General features: G+C 61.8%; 3 protein-coding genes across 3 annotated transcripts; 1 reads left to right on the top strand and 2 right to left on the bottom strand.

The window, feature by feature from the left end:
• Window positions 1-700: 700 nt before the first annotated feature.
• On the bottom strand, window positions 701-5,625 carry LOC144279842 (chemerin-like receptor 1). Its single transcript, XM_077841526.1, has 2 exons — window positions 5,525-5,625; window positions 701-1,708 (listed from the first exon to the last, which is right to left on the bottom strand). The coding sequence occupies exons 1-2, from the start codon at window positions 5,558-5,560 to the stop codon at window positions 701-703; spliced, it is 1,044 nt and encodes a 347-aa protein (XP_077697652.1). The 5' UTR covers window positions 5,561-5,625.
• A 5,809-nt stretch (window positions 5,626-11,434) lies between these two features.
• Window positions 11,435-16,155, bottom strand: LYPD3 (LY6/PLAUR domain containing 3). Its single transcript, XM_077840932.1, has 5 exons — window positions 16,089-16,155; window positions 14,320-14,451; window positions 13,619-13,789; window positions 13,384-13,527; window positions 11,435-11,901 (listed from the first exon to the last, which is right to left on the bottom strand). Exons 1-5 carry the CDS (start codon window positions 16,153-16,155, stop codon window positions 11,435-11,437), a joined length of 981 nt encoding a protein of 326 aa, XP_077697058.1.
• A 7,420-nt stretch (window positions 16,156-23,575) lies between these two features.
• LOC144279384 (ly6/PLAUR domain-containing protein 5-like) lies at window positions 23,576-27,877 on the top strand. The gene is given in 8 exon segments (XM_077840871.1): window positions 23,576-23,623; window positions 24,183-24,281; window positions 24,705-24,714; window positions 24,929-24,987; window positions 24,990-25,049; window positions 26,104-26,277; window positions 26,606-26,755; window positions 27,558-27,877. Coding segments are annotated over 7 exon segments (849 nt in total). The 5' UTR covers window positions 23,576-23,623; window positions 24,183-24,205.

Raw genomic sequence — 27,877 nt, 5'->3', positions numbered from 1 at the left:
GGAACGATACACCAACCAATGGGGTGGTCGACGTCACAAAAGTAGATCTGAGCCGTCCGTATAAAGAGAGCCTGGCTTTAGGAATCACTCCGCCGCGGTCTGAAAATCAGGCCCCAAAATGGTGGCCAGGGGGTGGTATCCACGGCAACCGCCACGGCCACAGCCTTGTAACAGCCCCGCCCACCCTGTGGGGGCGGCGGCCAGTGAGCACCACCGAGTTCCTGCAGCGTGGGAAAGGGGCGTGGCCCATTATTGCTCCGGTGTGGCCAATGAGGGAAAGAGTTCCCAGCATGCACTGCTCCGGCGCGGCCCACGGCCTCCCAGCATGCACTGCTCCGGCACGGCCCAGGGCTCCCAGCATGCACTGCTACGGCGTGGCCCATGGCCTCCCAGCATGCACTGCTCCGGCACAACCCTGGGCTCCCAGCATGCACTGGTCCGGCGCGGCCCACGGCCTCCCAGCATGCACTGCTCCGGCACAACCCTGGGCTCCCAGCATGCACTGCTCCGGCGTGGCCCACGGACTCCCAGCATGCACTGCTCCGGCGCGGCCCAGGGCTCCCAGCATGCACTGCTCCGGCGCGGCCCATGGCCTCCCAGCATGCACTGCTCCGGTGCGGCCCACGGCCTCCAGGCACGTCTTGCTCGGAGCCCTCCCACAGCTGCCCCCCGCCCCCACGCCTCCCCGCCCCCCGCCCCGTCACGGCTGCGCCACCCGGAGCTCGGAGGAGGTGGTGGAGCCCAGCGAGCGGTTGCGTCGGCGCCCGCTGCCGCAGCCCAGCGAGTCCTCGGCCAGGGCGGCCTCCAGCCAGCGGGCGCGGCTGCTGCCCCGCAGCCCCTCCTGGAAGCGGCGGCCCAGGAAGGCGTAGAGCAGGGGGTTGAGGAAGCAGCCCAGGCAGGTGAGGCTGAAGGCCAGGGAGGCGCCCACCCGGATGGCCGCCCGGTTGCGGGGCGAGCCATGCAGGAAGTTGAAGACGTGGTAGGGCAGCCAGCAGAGGAAGAAGCTCAACACCACGGCGGCCACCACCTTGGCCGTGCGGCAGGGCCGGCGGCCCCGGTGCCCGGCCCGCAGCGCCACGACCGTGTGGCAGGCCGTGATGACCAGCAGCGGCGCCAGGAAGCCGGCCACGAACCGCGCCACGATCAGGGCCTGCTTCCGCGCCACCCCCGTCGCCCCCTCCCCGAAATTGTTGATGCATCTGCAGCGCCCGGCCTGGCAGCTCACCTGCCGGAAGACCAGGTAGGGGACCGAGAAAGCCCCGGCCAGCAGCCAGGCCCCGCCGGCCAGCCCCCAGGCCCAGCGTGGCGTGCGGAGCCGCTGGGCCCAGATGGGCCGGGCCACCAGCAGGCAGCGATCGGCCGAGATGAGCGTCAGCTGGAAGACGCTGGCGAACATGCTGAGGAAGAGGAGGGAGTTGACAGCTTTGCAGAGGAAGTTGCCGAAGGCCCAGTGATTGCCCGCGGCGGTCTTGGCGGCGTAGAAGGGCAGCAGCAGGGAGTAGAGCAGGTCGGCCAGCGCCAGGCTCAGGAACCAGATCGAGTTGACCGTCCGGCGCATGCGGAAGGTGGTGACCCAGACCACCAGGCCGTTGCCCACCAGGCCCAGCAGGGTGGAGACCACGAAGATGGCCACCGAGAGCTGGTTGAGGACGTTGGAGGTGTGTGTGGAGCTGATGTTGGCCACGGGTGGGGTGGCGTTGCCGGAAACCTGGGGAGAGGTGACGGCTTTAGCACGTGGCCTGGCCGGTGCCCCTCACTCCCAACTAGGGTTGCCAGGCGTCCGGTTTTCGACTGTAACGCCTGGTCGAAAAGGGACCCTGGCGGCTCCGGTCAGCACCGCCGACTGGGCCGTTAAAAGTCCGGTTGGCGGCGTGGTGGGGCTAAGCCAGGCTCCCTGCCTGCCCTGGCGCTGCACGGCTCCTGGAAGTGACCTCCATATCCGGCTCCTAGGTGTAGGGCTGCCAGGGGGGCTCCGTGTGCGGCCCCCGCCCCTGAGTGCCGGCTCTGCAGCTCCCATTGGCCGGGAACAGCGGCCAATGGGAGCTGCGGGGGCGGTACCTGTGGGTGTGGGCAGTGCGCACCGCACAGAGCTGCCTGGCCGCCCCTGCGCCTATGAGCCGGACATGGCGGCCTCTTCCGGGAGCAGCGTGAAGCCAGGGCAGGCAGGGAGCCTGGCTTAGCCCCACTGCGCTGCCGGCTTGGAACTGCCTGAAGTAAGCGCCCCCTGGCCGGAGCCTGCACCCCGAACTCCTGCCCCAAATCGGAACCCTCCCGCACCCTAACTCCTTCCTGGAACCCGCACCCCACCCCCAGCCCTGAGGCCCCTTCCATACCCAAACTCCCTCCCAGAGCTTGCACCCCTCCCCCCTCCCTGCACCCCATCCTCCTGCCCCAGCCCTGAGCCCCCTCTTGGAGCCCACACCCAAACTCCCTCCTGGAACCTGCACCCCCCTCCTGCACCCCACCCCCAGCCCTGAGCCCCCTCCTGCACCCAAACTCCCTCCCAGGGCCGGCACCCTGCACTCCCTGCTGGATCCCGCACCTCCTCCCTCACCCAAAGTCCCTCCCAGGGCCCGCACCCTGCACTCCCTCCCTCTGTCCCAGAGCCCCCTCCTGGACCCCAAACCCCTCATCCCCGCCCCATCCTAGAGCCCACACCCCCAGCTGGAGCCCGCAGCACAATCCCCTGCCCGAGCCCAGTGAAAGTGAGAGCGAGGGAGGGGGGCGGAGCCTCGGGGAGGGCGTGGGGCAGGGGACAGGGCTAGTGGGTTCCGTTTTGTGCCATTAGAAATTTGGCGACCCTACTCCCAATAGCAGCCCCTGCTGTCTCCCCCACAACTCTGCAGTGCCCATCACTCCTGACCCACAGCCCCTCCTCTCCCAACCCCCTCCTCGCCAAGCTCTGTCGATGCCTGAGGAGGGGGGAGTGTTGACCTGGGAATGTGGCAGGGGGGTTTCATTGGGGATGGGTTGCAGAGTAGCAGCCGTGTTAGTCTGTATTTGCAAAAAGAAAAGGAGGACTTGTGGCAGCTTAGAGACGGACCAATTTATTTGAGCATGAGCTTTCGTCAGCTACAGCTCACTTCATCGGATGCATACCGTGGGGAGGGGAGACCTGAGAGCCTGTCACCTGAGCCAGGAGGGGGAAGGGGAGGTGACACCTCTGCCCAGGAATGTGGACAGAGGCTGCAGGAGGGAGCCGGCTGCGGGGGTTTAGTTTCAGTTTGGGGCTGGGTGGAGGAACACAGGGAACCCCAGGGCTGGGGTCTAAGCTCCCTGCTCCCCCAGAAGGACTTGACTGAGGGGTCCTGGGTGTATCCACAAGCTCTGTTTTGGACTGTGTTCCTGTTGTCCAATAAACCTTCTGTTTGACTGGCTGGCGGAGAGTCACGGTGAATCCCAGGAAGAGGGGTGCAGGGCCCGGACTCCCCCACACTCCGTCACAGCCCCTCACTCCCGACTCGCAGCCCCTGCTATTCTGCCCCCCCAGACAGCTCCGGGACCTCTTGTCTCAGGGGATTTCTGTTCCCAGGTGCTAACCTCGTGTTCCCTCCCTGCCAGCCTGCTGCACCACACACAGCCAGCCCCCCTGGGGGGGGGTACCAACCCCGGCTTTGTGTTACAGGGCTCCATCCTTTGGAGAGCCACGCAGCCCCTCCTGAGCTGTGGCTACGGGGGGGTCCCAGCTGTTCCTCCCCACCAGCTTCAGCAGCATCGACCCCGACTTGTACTAGAGGAAACTGAGGTGAAAGGACTCTCTGGAGGTTACACAGAGAGTCAGAGCCGGGGAGAGAACCCAGGAGTCCTGGTTCCCAGACCCCCCAGCTTTAACCACTAGACCCCACACCCCTCCCAGAGCTGGGGAGAGAACCCAAGAGTCCTGGCTCCTAGCCTCTAACCCACTAGACCCCACACCCCTCGCAGAGCCGCGGAGAGAACCCAGGAGTCCTGGCTCCCATCCCCCCCTGCTCTAACCCACTCAACCCCACACCCCTCCCAGAGCCAGGGATGGAACCCAGGAGTCCTGGCTCCCAGCACACCTCGTTCTAACCCACTAGACCCCACTTCCCTCCCAAAGCCGGGGAGAGAACCCAGGAGTCCTGGCTCTTCCGCCGTACCCCGTTATACAGTAGCCCTCTTGCTCCATTCATCCCCTGAGCCAACTGGGCTGGTCTCTAGCTGCCCGGTGGGTATTCACCGGATTTTAGTCATTGCCAGATCCCCGGCCAGCAGGGGCCCCTGTGGCTGTCTAGCCTGACCCCACATTAGCCCAGGCCAGAGACCACCCCCCAAACCATCCCCAGAGCTGCTCTTTTAGGAAAACCCCCAGTATGAACTGAAAATCTGCTGGGGATGGAGAATCCCCCTTGGCCCTGGTGCATGGTCCCAATGGTTAATTCCACCCCACCCCGGTAAAAACTGACCAGCCCTGATCAACTCTCTGCTCCCCGCGTAGGGACGGACAGACGGGGATCACGGTGCCCCGGAGCCTGCCCTGGGCTCAGCACACGAGGTGGAGCTCCTGGCATCACTCTCTCTGCGGCAGGGCTTCGAACCCTCAAATCGTCCTCGGGGCTCTGCTCTGACCCCTCCCCGACTGACTGTGCACCCCAGAACCGGACCTAGAGTCACCCCCGGGTCAGCTCCAGAGGGAAAATCCCCTCCCTGCTCCTCGAGATCCCTGCTTACACTGCCCAGGGCGGCGTTAGCCCCAGTCCAGCCGACTCTCTGCCATCACCCCAGATCTGTTCCAGAGTCGCTGCCCCCCAGGGGAGTGCCCCGGGCTGACATTTGCGGTTCCTCGCCGTGGGCGGGGACGTGCGGACGTGTTAAACCGCCCGGCGTTTGCCCGCGTGCTCTTGGTCCCTGCCCCGGCCCCCTCGGAATTTCCCCATTTCTGGGCCTTCTGCTGACGTTAGCTGGGAGGGTTTGATGTTCCCTTCCTGGACACCGATCCCAGCGGTAACTAGTGCAGGGCACGACCCGATCCCCGCAGGACCCCACTGCAGACCCCTCCACACTTGATGATGAGGCCCTTGTTACAGGTGCGCTCCAGTGCCCTCGTGCTTCACCTGACCCACAGGCTGGCTTGGTGGCCTGACTCCGCTGGGCGTGTCCAGTGCTGGGGTAGCAGCCTGCTGTGAGGGACCCAGGAGTCCTGGCTGCTGCCCTCTACGCACACCCCCACTCCAGTGTTAGAAAAGGTGGGGCCGGGACTCAGGACTCCTGGGTTCTATTCCCAGCACTGGGAGGGGAGTGGGGTCTAATGGTTACATGAGGAGGACTGGGAGCCAGGACTCCTGGGTTCTCCCTCTGGTTCTGGGAGGGGAGTGGGAGTGGGACTCTGGGTTCCACTGCGGACCCTCTTTGGCTGGACAGTGGGGCAGGTCTCTGGGTTCTCTCTGTCTCGGCTGCTGGGAGGGATGGGGACATGGGCTCTCCCCATCTCTGGTGCCGGTAGATGGCTGTCCCTGCTGCATGGCTGGCTCCCTGCAATCTCTGTCAAATCAAGGCTTGGACTTACCTGCCCCCAGCTCCTGGTGGGGACGGGGGATGCCATGGGCCAGGGAGCTGTGGATGGAGATAGACCAGGGCTTGTTCCTCTCAGCGCTGTCTGCAATCCTGGTGCTGGGGCTCTGCAGGCTGCGCAGAAGGTAGGAAGTTGGGTAAAGCCGGGGCACTGGCAGGAAGTGATTAGATGAGCCCCTTCTCGGGGGGAGCGTGGTCCCTTCCCCAGGAGAGCAGCATGAGGCAAGGCTGGGAGCGGGAGATCTCAGGTGCGGAGGATGAGGGGAGGGCTCAGCATGGGCAGTCCCAGCCTGGTGTCTCCTGAAGGGGACTGGGTGGGGGGGGGCAGGGGTCATGGGGATCTGGGGGGCTGGATATCCTGGCTCTCCTACGTCCTCCGCAGGTGTAGAGGTCTCTGACGGATGAGGAACCAGGATGCTGGGGGGAAAGGACAGCAACATGCCCCTCTAGAGGCTGGGGCGCAGGGTGGATAACAGCTGCACTAGTGCTGCCAGCAAATGGAGCTACTCCTTTAGCTCCCCATAGGGGATAATGGCTATACTGGTACAACTGGTTTTGGGGCAGGGATCTTCTCCTGCAATGCATCTGTGCAGGCCCTGGCGCAGTGGGGCCCCGATCCTGAGCAGGGGCCTGACTGCAACACAAGTGCCTCCTGACGGCGATGGCTGGGCCTGGCAGCGCCTTGTAGCCTTGGCCTGGATTTTCCTTGACGAAGCTTCTTAATTGATGCTGCGTCGTTGTGTCTCTCCTGGGGCCGCGTAGCACCAGGGGCTTGTGGCTGAGACGCCTGGGACTCCGGACTCCTGGGTTCTGTTCCCTGCTCTGCTGCAGACGCCCTCTGAGAAACCGCCCACATTACTTCCAGCACCCCGCCTTGGTTTCCCCATCTGTGCAAGCAGCTCACGATGTATATTTCACAGTAAGAGAGATCTGGTCTTAGCTCAGGACCCTGTTGTGCCAGGCGCTGCACAGACAGTCCCTGCCCAGAGAGCGCCCAGTCTAAATAGGCAAAGGCTGGAAGGGGAAACCGAGGCAGCAAGAGGGGAGGAGACTTGGCCAAGGTCACACAATAGATTGGTGGTAGAGCTGGGGAGAGAACCCAGGAGTCCTGGCTCCCTGCCCGCCCTGTTCTAACTGCTAGACCCCACTCCCCTCCCAGAGCCAGGGAGAGAACCCAGGAGTCCTAGCTCCCAGCCCTATGTCCTTACTCACTAGATCACGTTGCTGGTCTAGCTAGATTTCCCATCAGCCCTTTCTTATCCACAATGCTGGGGCTGAGCGCTCCTCTGGTGCCAACACAGGAATCCCACCTGCTGCTGCCATCTACACCAGCCATAGCAACAATGATTCTCCTGGCTTTTGAGCAGCAGGGCATTAACCCCTCGGGTGCTGCAGGGAGGCCAAGTCGCAGCAGCCTCAGCAGCAGATTGTTCTTGTTCAGCAAGATAATTATCTGGCCATGTTCTCAAACGTCTCGAGCTGGGGTTTTGATTTCAACACTGTGTTTCCTGTTTTTCAGGAGTCCCCCCCTGCTGGAGGGCATCCAGGAGCTCACGCCCCCACCCCGAGATTGAGAGCTGGGGGCCCGTCAGGGGCAAACACTGATGGGGAACAGAATCAGGGCCAGACCCCAGCTGGGGTCAATCGGCCGTAGCTCCATTGGAGTCAATGGGGCCAGATCCCAGCTGAGGTCATAGAACCCTAGAATCTCAGGGTTGGAGGGGACCTCAGGAGGTCATCTAGTCCCACCCCCTGCTCCAAGCAGGACCAACCCCAACTAAATCATCCCAGCCAGGGCTTTGTCAAGCCGGGCCTTAAACACCTCAAAGGATGGAGATTCCACCTCCTCCCTAGGGAACCCATTCCAGGGCTTCACCACCCTCCTAGTGAAATAGTGTTTCCTGATCTCCAACCTCGACCTCCCCCACTGCAACTTGAGACCATTGCTCCTCGTTCTGTTGTCTGCCACCACTGAAAACAGCTGAGCTCCATCCTCTTTGGAACCCCCTCAGGTAGTTGAAGGCTGCTACCAAATCCCCCCTCATTCTTCTCTTCTGCAGACAAAATAAGCCCAGGTCCCTCAGCCTCCCCTCGTAAGTCATGTGCTCCAGCCCCCTAATCATTTTCGTTGCCCTCCGCTGGACTCTCCAGTTTGTCCACATCCCTTCTGTAGTGGGGGGCCCAAAACTGGACGCAATATTCCAGATGTGGCCTCACCAGTGCCGAATAGAGGGGAACAATCACTTCCCTTGATCTGCTGGCAACACTCCCACTAATGCAGCCCAAAATGCCGTTCGCCTTCTTGGGAACAAGGGCACCCTGTTGACTCATATCCAGCTTCTCGTCCACTGTAACTCCCAGGTCCTTTTCTGCAGAACTGCTGCTGAGCCATTCGGTCCCTAGTCTGTAGCGCTGCATGGGATTCTTCTTTCCTAAGTGCAGGACTCTGCACTTGTCCTTGTTGAACCTCATCGGGTTTCTTTTGGCCCAATCCTCCCATTTGTCTAGGTCACTCTGGACTCTATCCCAACCCTCCAGCCTATCTACTTCTCCCCCAGTTTAGTGCCAGCCGTGAACTTACTGAGGGTGCAATCCATCCCACCATCCAGATCATTAATAAAGATGTCAATCAGCCATAGCTCCATTTGAGGCAATAGGGCCAGATCCCCAGCTGGGGTCAATTGGCTGTAACAGCACTGAATTTACATCAGCTGGGGATCTGGCCCGATAGACTTTAAAGCTGTATGTAGAGGGGGAGCCCAGGCCTTGGCTAGCAGGGGGCTGTGGGTCAGCGTTGCGGGGCACCGACAGAGCTGGGGTGTGAGGGGAACCTGCGCTCTACCTGCAGGCTGAAGCCCCGCTGCCTTGGCCTAGGACAGACTCAGTTGCAAAAAGCTGGGGCGGGGGCCTGAAATCTGTCTATCAGGTGTTATCTCGCGTGCCTCGAGCAGAGCAGAAACCTCAAGGCTGCTCCGGAGAAAGGGCCTGTGATACTCTGCGAGGCGGGAGGTTGCTCACGGTGATCGTGATCGGGAGATACTGAGCGGTAGAGACGATGAGGCTGATCCTGCTGATAGCTACGGCTTCCTTTTGGAGGCCTGTGCTGGGGCATCAGGGCACCAGGTATGACCCGCCTGCTCGGAGCCAGCGGCTCTGACGTGTTCGGTGCCGCCAATTTCATCTCACGGGATGGTGTTCACGGAGCTCCTGCCTTGCTTCCCGGCAAGCCCCTGTACCCGGTGTGCGGGCGGGGCGGCACGGTCCAGAGGTGGGCCAAACCGGGGCCAGGTGGGGTGACAGAGATGCTCTCTAGGGGCCCGAACGCGAGGGAGATCGCCCCCCTGCCTGGCTTTGCCATCAGCCCTCCTTGATGTTTCGGGGCAGTGGCTAGAGTCCTGGTTTGCCCATCACTGTGGCCTCTGGGGACCTTGCAGTTTTTAACACACTGATCCTAGTCACCCTCCCTGCCCCCCATGGGGGAGGGCAGGGCTATTATCCCCAAATGGGTGGTGGGGAAACTGACGCACAGAGCGCCCCTTGCCCGAGGGACTGCATAGCGAGGGTTGGAACCCAGGGGTACTGGGTCCCAGGCTGCCCCAGTCCTTCCTCTCAGCTGGATTTGGGCCCTGATTCGAGCTGCATCGGGGCTCCATTAGGGGATGATCCCAAGGGACCATTCCAGCCTTGGAACTGTTGAAGGTCTTGTGGTAAAGGGGCTGGGTTGGGACCCCAGACAGCTGGGTTCAATTTGTAACCCTGATATTAACTCGCTGGGTGACCTTGCTTCAGCGCCTCTCTGTGCCTCAGTTTCCCATCTGTAAAGTCGGGGGTAATCATCCTTCTCTATGTAGTATGTGCCTCAGGGCAGGGAGCGTGTCTGACTTGACTGGGGCTCCGAGCCCAGTCCAGGGCGGTTCGTGCAGTGCCCTGTGTGGTGGGGGCCCAGATCAGAAGTGATGCCCCCTGAAGGGGAAGTCCCCATGTCCCGTTCCCCACCAAGCTGGGGATCTGGCCCCACTGATGCTAAAAAAAACCATTTTCCTTAAACAGAGCAGGGCGGGGATGTTAAGACAGCCACTGACCCAGACAAAAAATCAGACCCCCCCAAAGAAACAGAGCTAGACCCCTTTAAACACAGCTACAATCCTTTTATTAATGAGCCTTTAAACCCTTCCCCAGGAATTCCTGGCCCCTTCCCATGGCGAGAGTTGAGTCTCTGAAACTATTTACATTGGGAAGGGCAGCTGCAGCCGTGCCAGCTGGGAGAATGATTCCGGGACGCCTCACCCGCAGGCTCCAGGGCATGTGCTGAGCTGAGAGGTCAGGAAGGGGAATATTGCACAGTGAGGGGGCGTAATGGGGCCAGAGGTTTTAGGTAGCAGGGACACCAGGGTGGATGGGCCCATGGGTCTGATCTGGGTGGGGGAGCAGGGAGGAGGCGGGATATCGGGCTGGATGGGCCTGTGGGGCTGATCCGGGATAAGTCCCTATTGCCCCAGTGGGGCCATGAGGAGCTCATTGACCCCTCCGCTCTTTTAGCACTTTCCCATCCTTCTCTGAGCTGTGCCACGGGGGCTGGTGGAAGGATGGGAAGCTGCGCTGGGACCCCATTATTGGGGCTAAATACCCAGCCGGCAAGGTGGTGGCGGGGGAGAGAGTGCCCAAGCCCACCAAGCCATGAGTGCCCTTTCCTTCCCATTGTTGTGCCCAGGCCACCGCACCGGTGGCCATCTTGTTGCGCCATCTTCCACAACCAGCTTTGTGTGTGTGTGTGTGTGTGTGTGTGTGTGGGGAGGGGGCATAGACTAGGCATCCCTTCCCAATGTCTGTGGGTCCCAATTCTGAGGCCTAGCAGGCTGTTAGAAGCTTGAGGTACCTTCGGAGCCATGGCAACGGGACCCACCAGCCTGTTGGCTGGAGACAAAATGGCTGACCCAGAATAATGGCAAGATGGCTGCTGCATGTAGTCCTGTATTTGATTTGGAGCAGCCTTGGGACGTTGCCCCGGGGAGCGAAGACCAAGCAGCGGCCACCTTCCTTAGACAGATGTCAACTGGTGTTGCATAAAGAAACAAGATGGCTGCCCAGTGTTGGTGGATAACACAAAAGCTTGCAGGTGCATTGGCGTGGCAAAACACACGCCTCGGCGAGGTGAAGAAGGGATGGGATCCACCCAAGCGAACAGAAAATGGCGGCCGTCACAGCCCTCCCCAGACTGGGCTCAAACTAGGCCGTGTAGAAACAAGATGGCCGCCGTGAGCAGGCTGAAGAGAAGCCTGAATTTGCTGCACTGCTATAAGAATGTGGCCTGTGATTTGGGAAGGCAGCACGTGGGAATTTGTTCTGGAGGGCAGGGGCTGTGTCGCTTTTCCCCCTCCGTGTTGTTCCCCCCCACTTAAAAAACAAGTTGGCTACTGCAAGTAGGCAAAACTAGGCCACTTGCAACCAAGATGGCTGCCTTGTGCAAGCCAAAGGGAAGCCTGGATTTGTGGTGGTGCCATGAGAAGGGCTCCCTGGTGGTCAAAAAAAACCATGGAGGCTTTGCGTGACGGGGAAACTACAAAAGATGCCCGAGAGGGACATCAAGCCACGCCGCTTCCAGACCAAGATGGCTGCTGCGGGGAGGCCGAAGGGAAGGCCAGGTGTCGTGAGGATGGGGCTCTGACACACGAAGATGCAACCTGCAGACTTAGGCCCGCCTGGTGGCGCCAACAGGGACAACCCGGCCTGGCGTCAAGAGCTGATGCTCAACTAAGAAGATGGCCGCCATGCATAGGCCGAAGCCTGGCTGGAGTTGAAGAAGTCTGGGGGAGGCTGGCCAGCGGAACGGGGGTCGGGGTGATGGGTGGGGGGGCAATGGGTGGGGGGGGGCGTCTCGTGCCGTTTCCCCTCCTCGGTGCCCCCTTCACAGGAGCAAGGCAGACCCGAGCAAGACCAGCCAGGCCGAGGCGCTCAGCCCCGCCGCGCCCCCCTTCCCGCCGCCTGGCAGCTTGACGCCCGGGTTGTACCGCCGCTCGCTCTCCGCGGTGACGCGGCGGTCGTCCCGGATGAGGTCCTCGTGGTCCCCGTGGTCCGGCGGCGGGGGCGTGGCAGCGGCGGTGACCACGGCGGGGGCCGGGACCGTGGCGGCGGCCGTCGTGGCCATGGCATTGGCTGTGGCGTTGGCACCCGTGGCGTTGGCCCCGTGGCCGGGCATGACCTCCAGCCGGGGGATGATGGGGGCGAAGAAGGTCTTGTTGGTCAGGTCCCTGTTGCAGAGGTGGCCGGAGCAGCAGGAGCCCACCAGGCTGACGACCGCACTGCCCTTTGCCTCCTTGGTGCAGTCCTTGTCCTGCACGCAGCCCTTGATGGGGCGGCTCAGCGAGAAGTTGCCTGGAGGAGAGGAGACGGGACGGGGGAGAGTCAGGGGCGGGGCCGCGGCGCTGGGGGGCACTGTGCTGCAGGGAGCGGGGTGGGGACCCTCTCCCGGCTGCCGGTGCCGGCCCCGATGCACGGCGAGGGGGCGCTGGGCTCAGTGCCGGCTTTGCAGTGGCGCCGGTGGCCAGGCCCATGCTCAGAAGGGGCCCCGGCCCGCTCCGCCTGCCCTGCGCCCCGAGGCCCCGCCAGCCCCGAGGGGAAGGGGGCGCGCTGGCAGCAGAGGGCTGGGCGGCCCAGTGTGCGTCTGGCAACTGCCGGTCTGTAAATGGTGCCCTCGCACTGGGCTGGGAGGGGTAGGGCCCCCCTGCCATGCCCCATTGCCTCTGGCTGGCCCCTTGCTGTGGGGACCGACATTCCCACACCAGGCTCCATTGCCCCATGGGGGCCCACAAATATGTGTGGCGCTGGGCCCACAAAAGGTTAATCCGGCCCTGGCTGTGCTGTAGGGAGTGTGTGTGGGGGAAACAGGGGGCCCTCCTCCGGCAGTCAGGGCTGGCCCGATGCACCACTAGGGGGCACTGTGCTGTAGGGAGTGTGTGTGGGGGAAACAGGGGGCCCGCCCCTAGCTGTTGGTGCTGGCCCCGATGCACCACTAGGGGGCGCTGTGCTGTAGGGAGAGGGGAGGCCCTCCCCTGGGTGTCCATGCTGGTCCCAATGTGCCACTAGGGGGCACTGTGCTGTAGAGAGTGGGGGGTCCCTCCCCTGGCTGTCCGTGCTGGCCCTGATGCACCACAAGGGGGCGCTGTGCTCTAGGGAGTGGGGGGTCCCTCCCCGGGCTGTCCGTGCTGGCCCCGATGCACCACTAGGGGGCGCTGTGCTGTAGGGAGAGGGGAGGCCCTCCCCTGGCTGTCCGTGCTGGCCCCGATGCACCACAAGGGGGCGCTGTGCTCTAGGGATTGGGGGGTCCCTCCCCTGGCTGTCCGTGCTGGCCCTGATGCACCACAGGGGGCGCTGTGCTCTAGGGAGTGGGGGGTCCCTCCCCTGGCTGTCCGTGCTGGCCCTGATGCACCACAAGGGGGCGCTGTGCTCTAGGGAGTGGGGGGTCCCTCCCCCGGCTGTCCGTGCTGGCCCCGATGCACCACAAGGGGGCGCTGTGCTCTAGGGAGTGGGGGGGGCCTCCCCTTGCTGTCAGTGCTGGCCCCAATGTGCCACTAGGGGGCACTGGGCTGCAGCGGGGGCTGCCTTTCCGGGAGTTCGGAGTGCGGGGCGGGGGAGAGATTCACGGCCAGAGCACGATTTGCAAAGATCTGCCAGGCCCTTGGCCCCCCGTCGGGGCGCGGACCCCGGTGTCCTGGCCAGCCCGCCATCGTGGGGATTGCGCCCGGCTCCCCTGAACCGCCCTGGCTTCCCACCCGAAACGGCTCCCTGCGGCGGCCAAACAGCGGCCGCGCCTCGCCCCAGAAGGGGCTGCCTCTGAGCCTCCCGCCCGGGCCTCACCGACTTTCATGGTGACGTTGCCGTGGAAGCAGCCCTGGTACCCGTCGTAGCACTTCACCACCGTGGCGTTGCTGGCAGAGCAGGCCTCGTTGCCTTGGCAGTTGTAGCACTCCAGCCCGTTGGGCACCCGGGCGCTCTCGTTACCTGGCGACCAGGCAAAGGGGGGGCAGTTAGAGAGGAGGAGGTGGGGGGCTGGCCCCTCCCCGCAGCCTCCTCCCCGCGGTGGGGCACTTACCCATCGGCTGCAGCGCCATGGCCTGGATGTCCAGCCGGGAGTTGCAGAGGCTGCTGTTGCAATTGTGCACCTGGGAGAAGGCGAGGATGCCGTGCAGGTCCACGCCCTTGTCGTTGGTGCCCGGTCTGCCCAGGCCGCAGCCCTTCTCGCCCACCAGGAACTGCCCGTGGCCTGGGGAGACAGCCGGGGGGTGAGCGAGCCGGGAGAGAACCCAGGCGTCCTGGATCCCAGCTTCCCCCTCCCAGACCTGGAGACGGAACCCAGCTCCCCCTTCTCTAACCCACTAGACCCCACTCCCCGCCCCGAGCCAGGGCTAGAACCCAGGAGTCCTGTCCCCAGCCTGCCCTGCTCCAACCACTAGACCCCAGTTGCCTCCCAGACTCAGGGCTAGAACCCAGGAGTCCTGGCTCCTAGCCCCCCTGCTCTAATCACTAGACTCCCCTCCCTTCCCAGAGCTGGGGAGAGAACCCAGGAGTCCTGTCCGCAGCCTCCCCTGCTCCAACCTCCCAGAGCCAGGGCTAGAACCCAGCCTCCCCGCTCTAACCACTAGACTCCCCTCCCCTCCCAAAGCCAGGGCGAGAACCCAGGAGTCCTAGCCCCAGCCTGCCCTGCTCCAACCACTAGACCCCAGTCGCCTCCCAGAGCCAGGGCTAGAACCCAGGCGTCCTGGCTCCCAGCCCTCACCCCGCGGGCCCACTCACTCCATTTCACGGCCGCCACGGTTTCCACGCACACTTGGGTGTCGGCAGGACACGAGATCGTCTTCATCTTCTCGGGGCTGCAGCCGCCGTCGCTGCGCTCCACACAGCTGTGGCACGTCAGGGCCGTGGCTCCTGCATGGGGGGAGGGAATCCCGGTGAAACCCCGCGTGGCTGGCACACCTGTGCAAGGACCTACCTGGGCCTGTCCCCGGTAGCGGAGGGACCCCAATCTCTCAAAGGCAGGTGACGTTTGTGCGTTTTCCCGGGTAATTTTGCAGAGCTGTTTGCACGGCTCCCTCTCCTTGCACAGATTCTCACCTGCTTTTGCACGCAGATTTGCACCCTTCCCTCGCCACTTTTGCACTTTCCCGTGGGAATTCACACGTTTCCCTGTATAACTCCGTATGTACAATTTTCACCTTTCCCTTGTAATGTTGCATGTCAAATGACACGGAGACGTGACAATTGACATGGGACCACGTGAAAGTTATTATGCAAATTTGCAAAGAAAGGTGAAAATTAGCACGTCAAATTACACGGAAACATGACAATTGATGTTAATTTTCACCTTTCCCTTGCAACTTTGCCTGTTAATTTTTATGTTGTCCCATGTAATTTCGCATGTCAATTTTCACATCATCTTACGTGCCAATTTTCACCTTTCCCACATAGCTTGGCATGTCAATTTGGACCCTTTCCCGGGTGACACGTTTCCTGTGTAATTTTACATGTCAATTGTCCCCTTTCTCCGCCTCATGGATTGTTCCCCAAACTCCTGCTTCATAAACATTCGAGTGGGTCTGCCTGTGTTTTACGCCCCTGTGCACCTTCGTAGAAATTCGGTGGCACATTTCCTCTCCCCTTTTGCACCAGTTTTAACACGCTAGAAGAGCGCTCCCTTTCCCTCCTCTCTGGACCCCCCCGCCCCCGGCTCTGTAAATTCTCATGGCGGGTGGCCCATCTCCCTGCCCTCGTTGCGTTATTTCCACTGTACATGTGCAGAGATTTGCCACCTCCTCTTTGCACCATTTTCTCCAGGCGTTCCCACGGACGCTTGCACGCTGGCTTTCCTCTTCGCACCATTTGTCTGGGAACTTGCACTTGCATTTGCACTTCTGTTTTGCACCGTTTCTCACGAACACTTGCATGGGCGACAGACCTCCCCCTTTTCCAGTGGGAGGCTGTGTCAGCTCCAGGATGGGGGTGACCCCACCCCGGGGTGAGGCTGGCGTCCCTGGGAGGAGTCCTCCCAGTTGGCACTGTGCCCCAGACCCATTCCAGGTGGAGCAACCTGTCCCAGCAGGCACGGCACCCCTGCCCCCCCCCAATCCCATGGCCTTAACGGCTGCCCCCTCCCATTCCAGCATGGAGAACGGAGTCAATTGACAGCCCCCAGAACTGAGGAAGGGGGGGTCGTTGAGCTGGGAGTCCCCTCTCCAGGAGATCCTAGAGGGGAAAGGCCCTGTGCCCATGCCTTGCCCCCCTGAGCCAGCCAGCCCACCACGCTGGGACTGGATGGGAGCCGGCGCCCCCTAGAGGGGAAAGGCTCCGTGTCCCCATTGCCCAGCCAGCCCCCCGGCCTGGGGCTGGATTATCATGCCATGACTCAGTCATTCTCTCCAAGGAGCAGGGTTCCCCTGGCAGATGCAGCTGAGATGAAAACACCCCATCAATGTGCCCCGGGCCCGATCGACCCCTCCAACCTGGGGGACGGGGGGGGCTCCCCCAGTCTCGTCCCCTCTGGAGCAGCGTGCTGCCGGGCCCCTTACCTTGGAGGAGCAGTGCGGCCGCCAACAGGAGAAGGGGGCCGGCTCTCGGGGGGCAGGGGGCTCCCATGGCTGCGTCTGCCTCGACCAGGCGGGTTCTCTCGGCTCCCGGCAGCTTCCACGCGACTCCGGCTGCCAGCGCTAAGCTAAGACGATAAATAAGAGGAAGCAGATGGGGCGGGGCGTCCCCACCCCCCCTTGCACATCCCACCTTCCCTGGCTTTGCTGCGGGGCCCCGGGCCGGTGATTATTCACGTTGCCTCCCCAGCACCAAGCCCTGGCGCGTCGGTACCAGGGCGGTGGCTCTCCCAGGAACCGGTCCAGCCAGTCGGGGGAGCGGGCAACGCCTTCGTGGGGCAGCGTCAACGCTGGGGGCTCGGCACCGGGGGGAGCAGGAGCCCGGGGAGGCCTTGGGGCGGATCGGAACTGGGGAGGCCCCCAGCAATGGTGAGGGGTAAGCGCCCCCAACCAGCTCCCCATGGCATGGCAGCCGGTGCCCAGTCCCCTGCCCCGCTCCCCGCAGCACAGCGCCCCCTGCCGAGTCCCCCACCTCCCTTCTGAACCTCCCACCCCAGGGCGACCCCTGTGAGCCCCCCGCCCTGCTCCCCACAGCACAGCGCCCCCCAGGGAGTCCCCCTGGCTGTGGCCCCTGTCTTCCCGCTGAGCCCCCCGTCCTGCTCCCCCTCAGCACGGTGCCCCCGGCTGTGTCCCCTCTGTCTGCTCCCTGTGGCCCGGTGCCCTCTGCTGAGCCCCCTAGCGTCACACTGGGGCCTTGGGGCCAGGACTGGGTCAGCAGGACACACTGACTTGTTGAGTGACCCCAGCCTGCCCTGGGGCCCCGTATCGCTGCCTGACTCAGCGCCTGGCCCCTGGCATGAGCTGGCAGCGAGGGCCCAGCCTCAGCCCTGGCCCGGAGGAGTCACGAAAGACGCAACCAACATGGGTGCTCATATGTGTGGCAACCAGCCCCCTAGACACCAGGTATAGTGGTTAGAGCAGGGGGCTGGGAGCCAGGACGCCTGGGTTCTCTCCCTGGCTCTGGGAGGGGAGTGGGGTCTGGTGGTTAGAGGAGGACTCCTGGGTTCTCTCCCGAGCAGGGTTGTGTTTTGCTGGGTAGGTGGGTGGGGGTATGAGCATGTGTGGACGTGCTGTGTGTGTTGTTGGGGAGCTCTGCCCCCCCTGCAATACATTGCCCCCCCCAGGACCCCGACCCCAGCCTGGGCGGACCCTGAGGCTGCTCAGGAGGGGAGGAAGAGGCCCGACATCCAGGATATTGGGGTGCAGCTGGTAACAGACCCCCGAGTCCAGACACGCAGCTGCCCCTCCCTTGTCTCACCCGCCCCCCTGCACCCCAGGGCGAATCCTTCCCTTCCCCAGAGCTGGCACCAGGCAGCTCCTGAGTCATTGGGGCAGGGGTGTGGGGAGCACGGGGCCCCCCTTGTCCCAGGCCTCGGAAACAGGGACACACCCAGGGGAAGACTCAGAGGGAGGGGGCAAGGGATGGGCCAGGAGGCCCTTCCCCTCCAGGGGGCACCAGCCCCACCTGGCTCCGGGGCGGGGACGGGCAGGTAAAAGGGGACAGCACTGTCGATCTACAGCACGCCAAGGAACTGTCCTTGGGGGGCTGGGAGCCAGGACTCCTGGGTTCTCTCCCTGACTCGGGGTGTGGGGGGGGCGGGGAAAAGGGGAGTCTAGTGGTTAGCGCAGTGGGGGGTCAGGACTCCTGGGTTCTCTCCCTGGCTCTGAGAGGGGAGTGGGGTCTAGTGGTTACTGCAGGCAGGCTGGGAGCCAGGACTCCTGGGTTCTATTCCACCGCCTCCCTCGTGGGCTGGTTTCCACCAGGGTGCCCAGCCGGGTTCCCCAGGGCCCAGACGTGCCCCGTTGGGATGGCAGTGGCAGGACCGGCCTTACGGGTGGGCACTGGTGGCGACCGCTGCTCAGGGAGCCAGGGCAGGAAATGGGCATCGGGCCTCACTTCGCCCGCCTGCCCTACCCGGAGAACGAGCTCTCCCTCATAAGACCATAAGAACGGCCAGACTGGGTCAGACCAAGGCTCCACCTAGCCCAGTGTGCTACTGACAGTGGCCAGTGCCCGGTGCCCCAGGGGGAATGAACAGAACAGGGAATCGCCAAGTGACCCATCCCCTGTCGCCTATTCCCAGCTGTTGGCAAACAGAGGCCAGGGCCACCATCCCTGCCCATCCTGGCTAGTAGCCATCGATGGACCTGTCCTCCATGAACGTATCTAGTTCTTGTTTGAACCCTGTTATAGTCTTGGCCTTCACCATATCCTCTGGCAAGGAGTTCCACAGGTTGACTGTGCGTTGTGTGAAGAAGTACTTCCTTTTGTTTGTTTTGTTCTTGTGTTATGAGAAGGAGTAAACAACACTTCCTTATCTACTTTCTCCACACCAGTCATGGTTTTATAGACCTCTATCATATCCCCCCTTAGTCTCCTCTTTTCCAAGCTGAAAAGTCCCACTCGTATTAATCTCTCCTCACATGGCAGCCGTTCCAGACCCCTCATCATTTTGGTTGCCCTTTTCTGAACCTTTTCCAATCCCAATAGATCTTTTTTGAGGTGGGGGCGACCACATCCCCTCCACGTCCCCTTCCCGGAGCTCTCCCTGTGGGGTAGGGGCGGGCAGCACTGCAGACCAGGCAAGGGGGCTGGCACCAGCTCACATGGGCGACGCCAGGGGCTCTCTAGCAAGGAAGGGGGCATTTCCCCTCAGCCGGCCCTGCCCAGATGGTGCTGGGCTCTCCTGCCGGCCTGGCTCCGAGGGTCCCAGGGCAGCTGCCGGGGATTCTTTGGGCGTCAGCTCCAGGGCAGCTGAGACTTAGAGGAGGGGCGTCAGGGTCTCTTGCTGGCTGCTGAGGCCTTGCAAAATCAGTGCAGGCCATGTCATGTGGCGTGAGCTCCCTCTGGGGCGAAAGGTGGTCAGTACTCCAGTCAGTACCCCAGTTCTACCCCATCTCTGGGACGGAAGTGGGGCTAGTGTTTAGAGCAGAGGGGGCTGGGAGCCAGGACTCCTGGGTTCTCTCCCCAGCCCTGGCAGGGGAGTGGGGGCTGGTGGGTTAGAGCAGGGGGCGCTGGGAGCCAGGACTCCTGGGTTCTCTCCTGGTCTGCGTGGGGCTGCGATGGGATTCCTTGCGGAGGGGAGGCGGGTAGTGGGAGGGGGTGGAGGCCTCCGTTGCTGTGCCTACTCGCGGGCTGTTTGTGCCAACGGAAGAGCTGCTCTTGGGCAACGTCCTGTCACACAGCCTCCTTGGGGAAGCGGCAGGCTGGCGAGGGCCGGTGGGAGCCCAGGATTTTGGAGCTGGGGTGCTGAACACAGAGGAGCCCTTGGCCCTTGGAAGGTTGCCGAGCCACGGCCTAGGTACCTGCTGCTCCCCCCAGGCCCTGCCCCTGCCCCGAAGCAGGGAGGGCTGGATTGGGTCCCAATCCTGGGTAGAGGGAGACGGGTGCAGGGAAATGCCAGGTGGTGCCCTCTTGCCCTGGGGATGGGCTACAGCAGGGTCCTCTGCTGCTCCCAAGGGCTGGGTGCGGCGCTGGAGGGCCCCTATGGGCTGCAGGTGTCTGTGGGGCACCCCACGCCTCTTGGCTCCTGGGGTTCGGTCTGGGAGCTTGGCTGGGGAGCCTGGCAGCTCTCGGAGCTCATCCCCTCCCGTCTGTACCCTCCTCTGAGCTCGTTTGGGATCCTCCAGCCTCGAGCCAGACCCCTGGCCCCCGCGCTGGCTGCACCCTCCTCCACAGGTGGCGAGTTCCATGGGCCCAGCAATGTCTGGGGCCAGGTCCCTGCCCTGGCCCCGCCTGCCGCCCAGGGCCGTCCTGAGGATTTGTGGGGCCCTACGCAGTGTTATTAAACGGGTGCCCCTGGGCCCGACAGCATCCCGAGCTCGCAGCCTGGGGAGGCCGGGGGGGACGAGGCAGCAAAGGATAACAAGATGGCAGAAAATCACAGTTCCCCGCAGAGACCCCCGGACCCTCTCCCTCACGCACAATGGACGTGCAGAAGGCACCTAATGAACAGCACTAAACTTGGGAATTAAAAATGTCCGCCCCAGGTTCTTGATCTGCCCTGAAGTTTGTCAGACATTTGTTTGCCAAAGCTCTGTGGGAAGGGCGAGTCCGCTGCCCTGCTGAACACAACCCTAAATATGATGGGACACACGAGGCTGCTCTTCTCTGGTTTACATTTTCTTAATCAGTATTTCTAAGCTGATTTTATCGTTTAAATGTACTCTTAAGCCTTCATCGTTCCAGATTACTACATGTTTAACTCACTGAAACAAAGACATTCTTTTCAATTAACCAGTCCCGGAGGGTTAGTGCCTTCATAGCAATGCTCATTGCTTGTCGAACAAGGGAACACGCATTTACTTTGTGTCCGGTGGCACCTTAAAGACTAACAGATTGATGTGGGCATAAGCTTTCGTGGGCTAGAACCCACTTCATCAGATGCATGGGGTGAAATGACAGGAGCAGGCGTTGTTATCCTGACACATGAGGGACGGGAGTTACCTCACAGGTGGAGAACCGGTGCTGACAGGGCCAATTCGATCCGGGGGGGATGTGGTCCACTCCCAATAAGAGATGAGGAGGTGTCAATTCCCGGAGAGGCAAAGCTGCTTCTGTAATGAGCCAGCCACTCCCTGTCCCCTCACTATGCCAACATTTCCATGGCTGACTCAGAACAACGCTTCTCAGCTCTCGTCCCCTAGCGCCCTCCTCTACTTGCTCTACATTGATGACGTCTTCATCAAACAGACCCACGGGAAGGAGGCCCTTGAGGAATTCCACCTGGATTTCAACAATTTCCATCCCACCATCAACCTCAGCCTGGACCAGTGCACATAAGAGATCCACTTCCTGGACACTACAGTGCAAATAAGCGATGGTCACATAAACACCACCCTATACCGGGAACCTACTGACCGCTATGCCTACCTACATGCCTCCAGCTTCCATCCAGGACACATCACACAATCCGTTGTCTACAGCCAAGCCCTAAGATGCAACCGCATTTGCTCCCACCCCTCAGACAGAGACAAACACTTACAAGATCTTTATCAAGTGTTCTTACAACTACAATACGCACCTGGGGAAGTGAGGAAACAGATTGACAGAGCGAGATGGGTACCCAGAAATCTCCTACTACAGGACAGGCCCAACAAGGAAAATAACAGAACGCCACTGGCCATCACGTACAAGCCCCCAGCTAAAACCTCTCCAGCACATTATCAACGATCTACAACCTATCCTGGAAAACGATCCCTCACCCTCCCAGACCTTGAGAGACAGGCCAGTCCTTGCTTACAGTTAGCCCCCCAAACTGAAGCAAATATTCACCAGCAACCACACACCACACCACAGAAACCAACCCAGGAACCAACCCAGGACCACCAACCCAGGAACCAACCCCTGTAACAAACCTCATTGCCTTCTCTGTCCCCAGATCTATTCTAGTGACACCATCAGAGGACCCAACCACCTCAGCCACACCATCGGGGGCTCGTTCACCTGCACGTCTACCAATGTGATGTATGCCATCCTGTGCCAGCAATGCCCCTCTGCCATGTACCTTGGCCAGACCGGACAGTCCCTACGTAAAAGAATAAATGGACACAAATCGGACGTCAGGAACGCTGACATACAAAAGCCAGTGGGAGAACACTTCAACCTCCCTGGACATTCGATAACAGATTTGAAAGTAGCTGTACGTGAACAAAAAAACTTCAGAAACAGAGTTCAAAGAGAAACAGCAGAACTAAAATTCATTTGGAAATTTAACACCATTAATTTGGGCCTGAATAGGGCCTGGGAGTGGCTGGCTCATTACAGAAGCAGCTTTGCCTCTCCGGGAATTGACACCTCCTCATCTCTTATTGGGAGTGGACCACATCCCCCCCGGATCGAATTGGCCCTGTCAGCACCGGTTCTCCACCTGTGAGGTAACTCCCGTCCCTCATGTGTCAGGATAACAACGCCTGCTCCTGTCATTTCACCCCATGCATCTGATGAAGTGGGTTCTAGCCCACGAAAGCTTATGCCCACATCAATCTGTTAGTCTTTAAGGTGCCACCGGACACAAAGTAAATGCGTGTTCCCTTGTTCGACAAGCAATGAGCATTGCTATGAAGGCACTAACCCTCCGGGGCTGGTTAATTGACAAGAATGTCTTTGTTTCAGTGAGTTAAACATGTAGTAATCTGGAACGATGAAGGCTTAAGAGTACATTTAAAATATAAAATCGGCTTAGAAATACTGATTAAGAAAATGTAAAACAGAGAAGAGCAGCCTCGTGTGTCCCATCATATTTAGGGTTGTGTTCAGCAGGGTAGCGGACTCGCCCTTCCCACAGAGCTTTGGCAAATACATGTCTGACAAACTTCAGGGCAGATCAAGAACCTGGGGCGGACATTTTTAATTCCCAAGTTTAGTGCTGTTCATTAGGTGCCTTCTGCACGTCCATTGTGCGTGAGGGAGAGGGTCCGGAGGTCTCTGCGGGGAACTGACTTTCTGCCATCTTGTTATCCTTTGCTGCCTCGTCCCCCCCGGCCTCCCCAGGCTGTGAGCTCAGGCTGCTGTCGGGCCCAGGGGCACCCGTTTAATAACACTGCGTAGGGCCCCACAAATCCTCAGGACGGCCCTGCATACACCCCAACCCTTGGCCCTAGCCCTGAGCCTCTCCCACACCCCAAACCCCTCATCCCCACCCCACCCCACAGCCCTCAGCCCTCACCCCCCACCCCAATCCTCTGCCCTAGCCCTGAACCTCTCCCACACCCCAAACCCCCCATCCCCATCCCAACCCCCCACAGCCCTCACCTTTTCCTGATGGCCAGTCAGGATCGGGTCTATCTGGGGGACTCCAATCTCTGCCCAACATCATTGGCAGAGGGTTGAGGTCTGGCAGCTCTGATCTTGAGGGCTGTGACCTGGAGCTGGTTCCCAAAGAACGTCCTTTTGGACCCCAGTGTATATAGTGAAATTTGAGTCCTTTTTTAGCTGTACCTTAACCGATTATTACACTAAAATGTTACTAACCAACCCTAACAAAGTGCAACCAAATTCTCGAACCAATCCAATCCCACCGCCTTCATTAATTCACACCGAGCAAAATTCATTCTGTAACGGACAGAAACAATTAAAGAACCAGACAGAGACCAGCGAGAGAAACAAGAGGAACGTGGGGACCGTAATGACAAAACAACACAGAAACGAGGATTTCCCGACCACAGCTGTTGAGAAGTGATTTCTTGCCGGACAGACTATCAAACTACATTTCTTTTAACCATCTTAAGATCTGTTTCTTTATGGGGTGGTCGTGGGGGCCATTAGGACAGGGGCTGCTTCTTACCAGCCGGATTTGACATTGTTTTACTGTCATGTAGATGGCATGCGAGGATGGGACTTCCTGCTTCTCCACCGATGGCTGCTGCTTGGCTGCTCTTTTAATCTGGCTGCAGGCGAAGGCCTGAGGCTTTAGGCCGTGCAGACAAAGGTCTTATCCTTACAGCAGTTGCAGAGGAAGGTACAAGTGGCCAGTGGTAGAATAAGCTGCCCAAGGGAGTTGTTCCTTCCTGACCCTTGTGAGGGGGCGGTTCGCTCACAGCCTGGAGCATGGGGGTCCTAGTTATTCTAATCCCCCTTGTAGGAACCCTGGGTTCTCTCATGGGCTGTACTGCCCTCCCCTGCTCCCCGTGAGCCCTCCCCAAGCACAGGGCCTTGGCAAGGTCCTGTAGCAGTGAGTTCCATGGGGTAATTTTGCATAGGGTAAATATATATCGGTTAATATTTACTTATTATTATCATGAGCCGCAGCAATGGGACTGATATCGCACCGGCATGCTCCAGGCTTGGATCAGGGCCCCCCCCCAGTGTGCTAGGTGCTGCAGACTCCGAGAAGTTTTCAGTGGGGCAGCTGTTAGGTGAACAGGGCTGGAATCCAGGACTCTGGGACTGTATCCCTGGCTCTGGGAGGAGAATGGGATCTAGTGGGTTAGAACGGGGGAGGTCTGGGAGCCAGGACTCCTGGGTCCTTGGCTCACCTCACAGAGAGGCCCAATCCAATGTTAACCCTTTCCCTGCAGAAAACTGGAGAGTGTCCAAGAAAATGCACCTCAGTGATTCCAGGCAGGCCCTGAAGGGGGCGCTGCTCTGCTCCCTGCTCTCAGCTCTGCTGCTTCAAGGTACTGACACATTTCCACAGAGTCCAGCTGGGTCCTGTGTTTACTGGTGGGGGCATGGGCGGGGAGCCAGGACGCCTGGGTTCTCTGCTGGCTCTGGGAGGGGAGTGGGGTCTAGTGGTTAGAGCAGGGGGGGCGGGGAGCCAGGACGCCTGGGTTCTCTGCTGGCTCTGGGAGGGGAGTGGGGTCTAGTGGTTAGAGCGGGTGAGGGTGGGGAGCCAGGACGCCTGGGTTCTCTCCTGGCTCTGGGAGGGGAGTGGGGTCTAGTGGTTAGAGCGGGTGAGGGCGGGGAGCCAGGACGCCTGGGTTCTGTCCCAGCTCTGGGAGGGGAGTGGGGTCTAGTGGTTAGAGCGGGTGAGGGCGGGGAGCCAGGACGCCTGGGTTCTGTCCCAGCTCTGGGAGGGCCACGGGATCTAGTGATTAGAGTGGGGCTGGGGGGCTGGGAGCCAGGATGCCTGGGTTCTCTGCTGGCTCTGGGAGGGGAGTGGGGTCTAGTGGTTAGAGCGGGTGGGGGCGGGGAGCCAGGACGCCTGGGTTCTGTCCTGGCTCTGGGAGGGGAGTGGGGTCTAGTGGTTAGAGCAGGGGGGGTTGGGAGCCAGGACGCCTGGGTTCTGTCCCACCCTCTCCCATCTCCTCTCTCCTCGTGGCCATCTGGAGTGCTGCAGCTACGTGGGCACCTTCCCGGGCAGCGTCTCTCTGGGCGAGGTACCCAGGTCACATGCGGGCCGGCGCAGAACGTCTGTGCCGAGGGGCTGATCGCCTGGGGCATCGGTAACGCTGCCTGGAGATCTGGGGCACCCCGGGGCTGCGCCACTCCCCGAGGGACAGAGCTGGGATCATCAGGGGGCTGATCCGGGAGGGGGCAGGATGCTGGGCTCGATGGGCCCATGGACTGATCCGGGGCAGGGGGATACCGGGCTAGATGGGTCCATGGGGCTGATCCTGGGTGGGCGGAAGGGGGCAGGATGTCAGGGTGGCTGGACCCATGGGGCTGATCCTGGGGGGCGGGAGGGGGCAGGATGTCAGGGTGGCTGGGCCCATGGGGCTGATCCTGGGGGGCGGGAGGGGGCAGGATGTCTGGGTGGCTGGGCCCATGGGGCTGATCCTGGCGTGGGAGGAGGGGGCAGGATGTCAGGGTGGCTGGGCCCATGGGGCTGACCCTGGGGGGCGGGTGGGGGCAGGATGTCAGGGTGGCTGGGCCCGTGGGGATGATCCTGGGGGGCGGGAGGGGGCAGGATGTCAGGGTGGCTGGGCCCGTGGGGCTGATCCTGGCCGGGGAGGAGGGGGCAGGATGTCAGGGTGGCTGGGCCCGTGGGGCTGATCCTGGCCGGGGAGGAGGGGGCAGGATGTCAGGGTGGCTGGGCCCGTGGGGCTGATCCTGCGGGGGAAGGAGGGGGCAGGATGTCAGGGTGGCTGGGTCCGTGGGGCTGATCCTGGCGGGGGAGGAGGGGGCAGGATGTCAGGGTGGCTGGGCCCGTGGGGCTGATCCTGGCGGGGGAGGAGGGGGCAGGATGTCAGGGTGGCTGGGTCCGTGGGGCTGATCCTGGGTGGGCGGAAGGGGGCAGGATGTCAGGGTGGCTGGGCCCGTGGGGCTGATCCTGGGGGGCGGGAGGGGGCAGGATGTCAGGGTGGCTGGGCCCGTGGGGCTGATCCTGGGGGGCGGGAGGGGGCAGGATGTCAGGGTGGCTGGGCCCATGGGGCTGATCCTGGGGGCGGGTGGGGGCAGGATGTCAGGGTGGCTGGGCCTGCGGGTGTGAGCCGGTGCAGACCTGTGGAACTCCCTGCTGCCCCCTGCACTCACCCGCGGCGGGGCCCGTCTCCCCAGGGGGCCAGCGGATGCTGGTTGTGGTGAAGAAGGGCTGCCATGCGGCACAGCATCGGGACCTCTCCGGCGTTCGCGACGGGCCGTATCTCCCCATCTACTCTCACACCCGCTTCTGCAACGCCAGCCTCTGCAACCACCGGTACTGGGACAATTGCCACATCCCGGCCTTTCCCACAACCAGCTCGTCCTCCGGGGGGCGCTGGCTCCCATCCGGCCCCGGGGCAGGGACTGGCTGGCTCAGTGGGAATGGGGCACGGGGTCTTTCCCCTCCAGGGGGCGCCAGCCCCGATCCTATCCTCAGCGATTTGGGGTGCTCTGTGTGAACTGGTTTTCTGGGTCTCAGCTCAGGTCCTCACAGCCCCCCCCGCCTTCGGGCCCCCACCCCGCCAAGGGGTGTCTGATGAGCTTGGGTTTCTGCACCTCCCCTCATCCCGCCGTCCCCCCTACTCCGTCTAGGTCAGGGGGGCTGGTTCCTCACCCTTTTCCCCTCTTCCCTCCCCCGCAGCGCCCCCAGACAACACCTCTGCCAGCCTCTGGTGCTACGCCTGCATAGGGACCAGCCCGGAGAGCTGCTCCCTGCGCCAGGCCCAGCAGAGCCGCTGCTATGATGACTCCCCGAGGTGCTTCCACGGGGCCGGCATGGCCACCATCGGTAGGGAGGGGCCAGGCTCGGAGCTGCCGGGCGGGCGGGGGGGCAGCCAGGACTCTTGGGTTCCCAGTGCAGTAGGATCAGGGAATGGGACATGGGGCCTTTCCCTTCTAGGGGGCACTGGCCCTGATCCGGCTGCAGACTGGGGACTGGCTGGCTTGGTGGAGGGACTGGAGGGGTCAGGCCACTCCCATTGGGGGCAGCCCCAGAAGTGCAGCTCAAGGGGACCGTCCGTGGCGCTGGGGAGGGGGCTGATGGGAGCGAGAGGCATCCCAATGGCTGGCTGGGTGTGTCTAGGCCTAGGGAGGGCTGGCGGGGGTGCATAGGGAAGTAGGGTAGGGGGGCTGGCTAGATGGCTGGCTGGGGGATGTCCAGGGGTGAGAGGGATGGCTGGATGCAGAGGTGTGTGTGGGGTGCAGGGATTGGATGGATGGACGGACGGATGGATGGGGGGTGGATGGATGGTGTCCCTAGCCTCTGTTCGTCAGAGCGTGGAGATGGATGGCAGGAGAGAGATCACTGATCATTACCTGTTAGGGTCACTCCCTCTGGGGCACCTGGCATTGGCCACTGTTGGTAGACAGGATACTGGGCTGGATGGACCTTTGGTCTGACCCAGTCTGGCCGTTCTTGTGTTCTTATGGATGGATAGATAGATGGACAGATGGATGGATGGGGGAGTGGACGGATGGATGGACGGATGGATGGATATAGATGTGTACAGGGATGGCTGGCTGGACAGCAGAGCGTGTCCAGTGAGGGATAGACCGAGAGCCATCTGACCCTCTCTCTCCGGGCTTCCCAGGGGGATTTGCAGTCCCCATCTATCTCCGCTCCTGCTAGGCAGTGGGCTGCGTGTCGATCACGCCGGGGGACCCTTGGCTGAACATCCAGCTTGAGAGGACATCCTGCCGTGCCCAGCCCCTGTGCAACCACGCGCCGGAGCCGGCGCCCACGGCCAGCCCCCGCCCCTCGCGCACAGCCTCCACCCGGGACCGCCCCGCCAATGCAAGCCCCCGGCCCGGGCTGCCCCTGCCCACGCTGCTGCTGCTGCTAGGGGGCTGGGCCTGGGGGGCTGAGAGGGCTGCTCTGGGATCAGGGCAGGGATGGAGACACCCCCTTTAG

The sequence above is a fragment of the Eretmochelys imbricata genome, chromosome 24, assembly GCF_965152235.1.
Source record: "Eretmochelys imbricata isolate rEreImb1 chromosome 24, rEreImb1.hap1, whole genome shotgun sequence".
Taxonomy (NCBI): Eukaryota; Metazoa; Chordata; order Testudines; family Cheloniidae; genus Eretmochelys; species Eretmochelys imbricata.
This window is presented reverse-complemented; position numbering and strand designations above follow the sequence as displayed.